This window comes from Hordeum vulgare, chromosome 5H, assembly GCF_904849725.1.
Source record: "Hordeum vulgare subsp. vulgare chromosome 5H, MorexV3_pseudomolecules_assembly, whole genome shotgun sequence".
Classification (NCBI taxonomy): Eukaryota; Viridiplantae; Streptophyta; class Magnoliopsida; order Poales; family Poaceae; genus Hordeum; species Hordeum vulgare.
In genome coordinates this window covers 567374872-567381184 of record NC_058522.1, presented here as the reverse complement: position 1 = coordinate 567381184, position 6313 = coordinate 567374872, and the positions used below count along the sequence as shown (strand labels likewise).

The window sequence follows — 6313 nt, the reverse complement described above, 5'->3', positions numbered from 1 at the left end:
TGGCATCTGGATCCCCACCGCATCCCAGTACCGGCAATGCCCCCGTTCACACACGTGCACGTGGAGGAGGTGCACAGGCGGCGCGAGCTGCTGACCCCCGGGAAGCAACGACTACCTGCATACAGGGCCGCCTCCCAAACTAGGAGGTTTGGTTCGCCATGGAGCACGCATGACCTCCTCCACGACGACCAACTCGATGTTGCCGTCCCATCGCCACCCCCCTGAGTTGAAGCCAGAGGAGAAGGATGAGGAGGCCTACGAGGCTGCCCTCAAAGCAGCCATAGAGCGCGTCATCAAGGAGAGGAGGCGCGACGAGGACGCGCTAGGAGGGCCTCAATGAGGCCCTGGCACTGTACGCGGCCGGCGACTGCGTCCTGCCTCCGCCTATGCTGGCGCCTCTGACTCTCCGCGAGCCCAAGAAGGAAGATGAGTACCTCGCAAAGGAGCGGTACGAGTGGACTGACCAGTTTTGGGAGTGGGTCTCCGCATCAACCGTCTGACATAGCGCGATGACGAAGCAGGAGAGGGCCTAACTCCTACATTGGAAGTCGCGGCATCTGACGGAGGAGCACGCATAGACTGAGTATGCGTTTTATTAGTTTTTTGTTTTCTTAGTCCACTTTTTTTTTTAAACGCGCAATTAAAAAAGGTCGAAGAGAGTTGCCCGGTTAATAAACGGAAAACCGGGCTAAAACTGTCAAAATGCGCCCGTCAAAACAAGGCACACAGTGCGACCTCGCAACCTACACAAGAACACACACACGACGCCAGGGGGAAGAGCTCCGTCGAGGTTGCAATCCGGCGTCATCGTCATCACGCCTCCACGAGGACGACTCTGATTTCACCATCGACGACCACCGATGCAGCCTCCACCGCAGACGAGCGCAGAGGCCTGCGTCGGACAACGTCAAACAGTCCACCACACGCGTCGTTGACCACGCAGCTTCGACTCTATCGATGAGCATTGTAGGATAAAAAGCGCTGAATTTGCGCCGAGCCAGCGCCATAATCGACCATCCATCTCATGTCATCGTCACCGCAAGGCTCCTCCTCAAACAGCTCCGACTTCAGAAGACAAGAGAAGCACGGCGACCCCTCGAACACGCCGGATGAGATCGACTACCAGAACTCAGTAGCAATTCCTACTTCGCTTGAAGCGACCATCATGGCCACACAAGAAGCCGCGCAGATCATCCACATTGCCGGACTGGCCACAATCCACCGCAATGTCGCGAGCGTCCAGCCCATGGAGCATGCAAACGAGATCCAAAGCTCTTGAAGACAACACCCCCAAGGAGGAAGCTAAGATGCCGACGCCGTCGTCCGACCCAACCGGGCCTAAGGTTTTCACCCGAAGAACTGTATCCGAGGGTGTGCAGGGAGGGAACTCCTCAACGGTGCCTGCAAGGAGGTGAGACGACATCCACAAACGCCGTCACCGTTGGCGACATGCTTTTGCCCAGCAAGTTTTCGATCGGAGCACCTCCAACACCACATCCCCACGCACATCACCTCCGCTGGCCTGCACGCCTCCCACGAAGCCACCACAAACCTCGATGCCGGCCCGAAGAACCAGCGAGCCGAGGCCTGCGGCACCTGCCATATCCATATGCCCCCGGGACCGGATCTGGCCGGGGGCGGTGGCCCGCCACCACCAGGGAGCGCCGCAGCTGAGGCCGGCCACGAGCGCCAGCTAGCCCCAGGGGCGAGCCGGAGCCGTGACACCACAAGGGCACAGGCCCCACGCATAGAACCGCGCCAGATCTGGGGCAAACCTAGAGCCGCCGCCGCAGAGATCGGGGCATGCCCCCAACCGCATCAGCCACTCCATGCCGCCGCATGCAGCCCACGCCCCTGCCGTGAGCTGCGGCCGCCGCTTGATCCAGATGGCCCGCGCCGCCCAACGTCGAGCGGGGAGAGGAGGAGGCCCCGCCGCCGCCCGAACTGACCAGGCTTTGCCCGCCAACACGCCGGGGTGGCGGCAAGAAGAGGGGGGCGCAGGGAAGGGAAGGAGGAGGAGGGCGGTAGGGTCCCCCCCGGCGCTCACGGGAGCGGAGCGGGAGGGGGAAGGGAAGGAGGAGGAGGGCGGTAGCCCCCCCGGCGCTCGCGGGAGCGGAGCGGGAGGGGGAAGGGAAGGAGTAGGAGGGCGGTAGCCCCCCCCCCCCCCCCCCCCGCTCGCGGGAGCGGAGCGGGAGGGGGAAGGAGAAGGAGGAGGAGGGCGTTAGGGTCCCCTCCCCCGGCTGGAGCGGGAGGGGGAAGGAGAAGGAGGAGGAGGGCGGTAGCCCCCCCCCCCCGGGCGCTCGCGGGACCGGAGCGGGAGCGGGAAGGAGGAGGAGGGCGGTAGGGTCCCCCCCGGCGGTCGCGGGAGGGGGAAAGAGAAGAAGGAGGACGACGGTAGGGTCCCCCCCCCCGCGCTCGCGGGAGGGGGAAGGAGAAGGAGGAGGCCTAGAGAAGCATTTTTAGTCCACATTTTAAAATCTCCGTTCGTATATGTGTTGAATGCAGGTGCCGACTTAAATAAAAAAGGGAATGCCAACGTCCGCCCGACCAATTCATCAAACAAACAAGGAAAATTCTATATAGAAGCGCTGCAGGGTGGACATCCCGTGCGACGGCTTGGTTGTTCACTTTTGGCATGCATGCATACACGATGTCATCAGATTCGTTTTATATGATCGAAATTAAAAAACTTTTATCTCTTAAACTGTTAAATCGATCGATGATCCGTTTTCGCCGTTGACTTTGTTTCGACGAAATCTTCAAAACTAGATGCCATGTTGACATGTTTCGAGAATTTTTTTCCTCGTACTTACCATATTTGTTGCACTTACTTGTCATATTAATAAGTATTTACTTGTCTGATAAAAAATAACTTAATCGCCAAATTTTTGAAAGACATCTGGACATAATTAACATGGCAAGTACAAATAACTTTTTTAGGCGATTACACGTAAAATATGACAACTCAACATATTTAAAATCGGTGACCAAAAAAAAAAAATCTTTTTTGTCATCGTTTGTAAATATGACAACTCGGCATAGTTAAACTAGCATCTTGACAACTAAGTTTTTATAAAATTGGCAACTATGCAATTTTAAACAACTACTAGTAGTACTAGTACTAACCAGATGCATTTAGCTAGTGAATAAGGTCTGCCAACACATGTCTTGTGTGTAACACTTTTTCTACGTATTTTCTGTATGACGCTTTGTATGCAATGCATATTTTTATGATGTCGTCTGCATATTTTTCTAGCCCATGCTGCTATATGTTGAAATATGGATACATACGGCACATGGTTCACATCGAGAAAAAAATGGCAGTTAAGTTATTTTTTTCGGGCAAGTAAGTGGCTAATAATACGACAAGTAAGTCTAAAAATGTGAGGCTTCCCATGCGGCGGTTAATTTCTTCTCCCTATCATGCATGCATGCAATGACGTCACTAAGATTCTTTCTATTGTCTTGAAATTTAAAAAGTTTTATATCCGTCACATGCGGCGTTGCTGTATAGTTAAGTCCAACAAACAAATAACGGATAAATCATAGTACGTTTGTTTGGTTGGACGCGTTGGAGTTGATTGAGAGCTTCAACTCCGGCCGTGGTTACAAAACCACCGGGAACCTTCAAATCAAGCGTAAACTCGAGCGAGTAGCACCGAAAGTAGCCTTGACAAGGTCACACACATCGACGAGCACCGCCCGTCCGTCCTACCGACCGTGACATAATGACTTGCATTGACCATCGTCGTTATTAGTAAATTAATTAATTAACAAGCACAACGGGACGCAGCCACGTACGAACCCAGTGCTTATGTTTTCTTTTAAAAGAAGGAAGAAGAAGGTCGTACGAACCCAGGGCTTAGCTTGTCTTGACACCAATGGCGTTTCCTCCGTTCCTGCTACAGCTAAAATCTGAATCTGCGTTGGGATTGACAGTTTCACCATGCACTCACGCGCTGGTTTCATGCTTAACGCGTGCACAGGAGCGAGACAGTAAATAAATAAATAAACGCAAAAAGGTCAAAGCCTGCCTGCCGATGCCGATCCAACGGTTACAAGACGAGAAAAGGCACACCAAACGGGTTGGGTTGGGTTGGGTTGGTCCCGCCTTCCCAGTACTACTAGTAGACCCTGCGCACTGCTCCTGCAATATGCGTTAGTTTAGTTTTTGGAACGGAAATCTGCAACTGACAACATGCATGCCATGGGCCATGGCCACGCTCTGGTGGTTAAATTAGATCAGTGACAAAGTGAGAGTGTTGATCCATCCTCAAATGTGTTTGTGCTAAGCTGGAACTCGATTTTGTTCTTCAGACGAATTCCTTGGTGCAAATGATGAACTTTATGCAGAGACATCTGACTGTCCAATTTCCTGACTTCCATGTACACACCACACACAGATGCCAGACATGACGATTCTCCTCTCGTGTTGTAAATACTAAAACGACGTGGCAAAGACTAGAAGGAAGTTACAAATGGCAGTGTCATTTTCCAATCGAGCAGAAAGTGTCTGTATGATTTTGTGGATTATAAAGTAGTATATATAATGGAGTAAATTAGCCCGCCAATCGCAGGCAAAACGTCCAAGGTTAGCATAAAACCGGCCACCCGCCCGCTCCCACTCCAACCATCTCCCCTCTCCTCTCCGCTCCGCCCCCTTCCCCCCGAAGCTGCCTGCGCCCAGCGCCGCCAACCTCTCCTCCTCCCTCCGCCGCCGCCGCTCTCCCCTATAAATCCTCCGTCTCGCCGTATCCCTCCAAAGATCTACCCCGAAACCGCCGCTACCGCTACTCGTCCTCCTCACGCACGCGCTTAATCAAATCATCTTCTTCTACCACCTTCTTGTCTTGCTTCCACCAAGAGACCGGGAGCCAAGCAGCCAAGAACGTGCCTCTCCGCGCCCATGTCTGTCCAAGTGGCCTCGCCGGCGGGGGAGAAGGCCATGGCGACGACGGCGTGGCCGTACGTGGAGTACATGGCGCAGTGGGAGCGGCAGGTGGAGCGGCGGCAGCTGTTCCTCCGGAGCTACCACTTCTCCCGGGACGCCGAGGTCTCGCCGCGCGCGCGCACGCGCCGCGTCGTCTGGGCCGGGGCGCGACGCCTGCGCCGCGCCGCCGCCAAGGGGCTCCGACGGCTCCGGGCGCGCATCCGCCTCTGCTTCGGCTGGGCCGCGCCCGCGCTCCGGCGCCGCTCCTCCCCACGCCGTGGCGGCGTCCACGGCTTCCGCTACGGCCGCCTCCCCCGCGTCGTGAAGGCGCCGCCGGCCAACGCCGCGTCCGCCTGCTTCTGGTAGCCGGCCGGCCAACGCGTCAGCGCACTTGCTGGCTTCCAAGTCAAGCTCTTGATCGCTTATTAGGTAAAAGCAATTAGCCGGTGAATGGTAGCAAGTTAGCGGTGAGTTCTGGAGCTCTACTCCGGCTCCATGGAGTGTTCGTCGTTGCTTGCTTGCTCAAGCGTGATTGGTTATGTGTGGACGTTTTTTTCCTTCTTTTTGGTGTCTGATCACTCTGAATGAATGAATTAGTTATGTATCTATATGAAACCTTCTCTGTTCTTGCTGGAGTGCCTGCTTCTCTGATGCCTCTGCTGATTTCTTATCTGAGTATGTGATTGGTAACTCTGGAATCAATGGTCTCTGTTCCTGCCCTGGCTGTGGTGTTTGACTTGCGCCTCTGCTCATTTCCTGGCTCCATACGTGACTGATTTGTTAGATATAAAGTAAGCAGAACATGGCAGAAAACAGAAACACTGTAGGATCATGGATGTGAAATTGCAGTTCAGTCAAACGGAAGCACACTTTTTATCTGTCAAGAGACAGATGGCAAGTTTTTCGTCAAGAAAAACAGCGTGACAATAACTATATTTGCCTCTGTGTGTGTGTGTGTCGATCGGATCATGCAAACAAGATGAGGTGGAGAAAGGCGTTTGGACTGCAATTTGGGCAGGGACCAAGTCCGAAAGACTGAAAGAAAGAAGGGAAGATTCTCCAGAGTCTCGGGTCGGTTTTGAAGTGGGTGAGAATGTGTGGCGAGCCACACCTCTCCTCCCTCCGTGAGCGTGAACCAGCCCAGCTTTATTTCAAGTGCGCGTCGCGGTCAAAAGGCACGGCAGCGTGGAGGAAGAGGATGGCAAATTGCCATTGCAGTGGCAGCCTCTATCTCTCTGTGTCCCTTTCCAGTCCATGACGATGGGTCTCTGACTGACTTTCTCCCATGGCCGTCTTTGTGGTGGTTCAGTTTGTGAAGGAAATTTCACAAGTTTTTGCATCCCGTGAGAGAAGAGAACATAGTCCATTATTTACTCCTGCGTG

At 54.0% G+C, this 6313-nt stretch overlaps 1 protein-coding gene across 1 annotated transcript; it reads left to right on the top strand.

Annotated features, from left to right (window-relative positions):
• Positions 1-4590: 4590 nt before the first annotated feature.
• On the top strand, positions 4591-5565 carry LOC123399300. Its single transcript, XM_045093715.1, has one exon. The coding sequence runs from the start codon at positions 4907-4909 to the stop codon at positions 5294-5296; it is 390 nt and encodes a 129-aa protein (XP_044949650.1). The 5' UTR covers positions 4591-4906; the 3' UTR covers positions 5297-5565.
• The last annotated feature ends 748 nt before the right edge of the window (positions 5566-6313 follow it).

Excerpts from the sequence above, each read along its gene's own strand:
- LOC123399300 (XM_045093715.1), top strand. The coding sequence starts at position 4,907 with ATGTCTGTCCAAGTGGCCTCGCCGGCGGGGGAGAAGGCCATGGCGACG.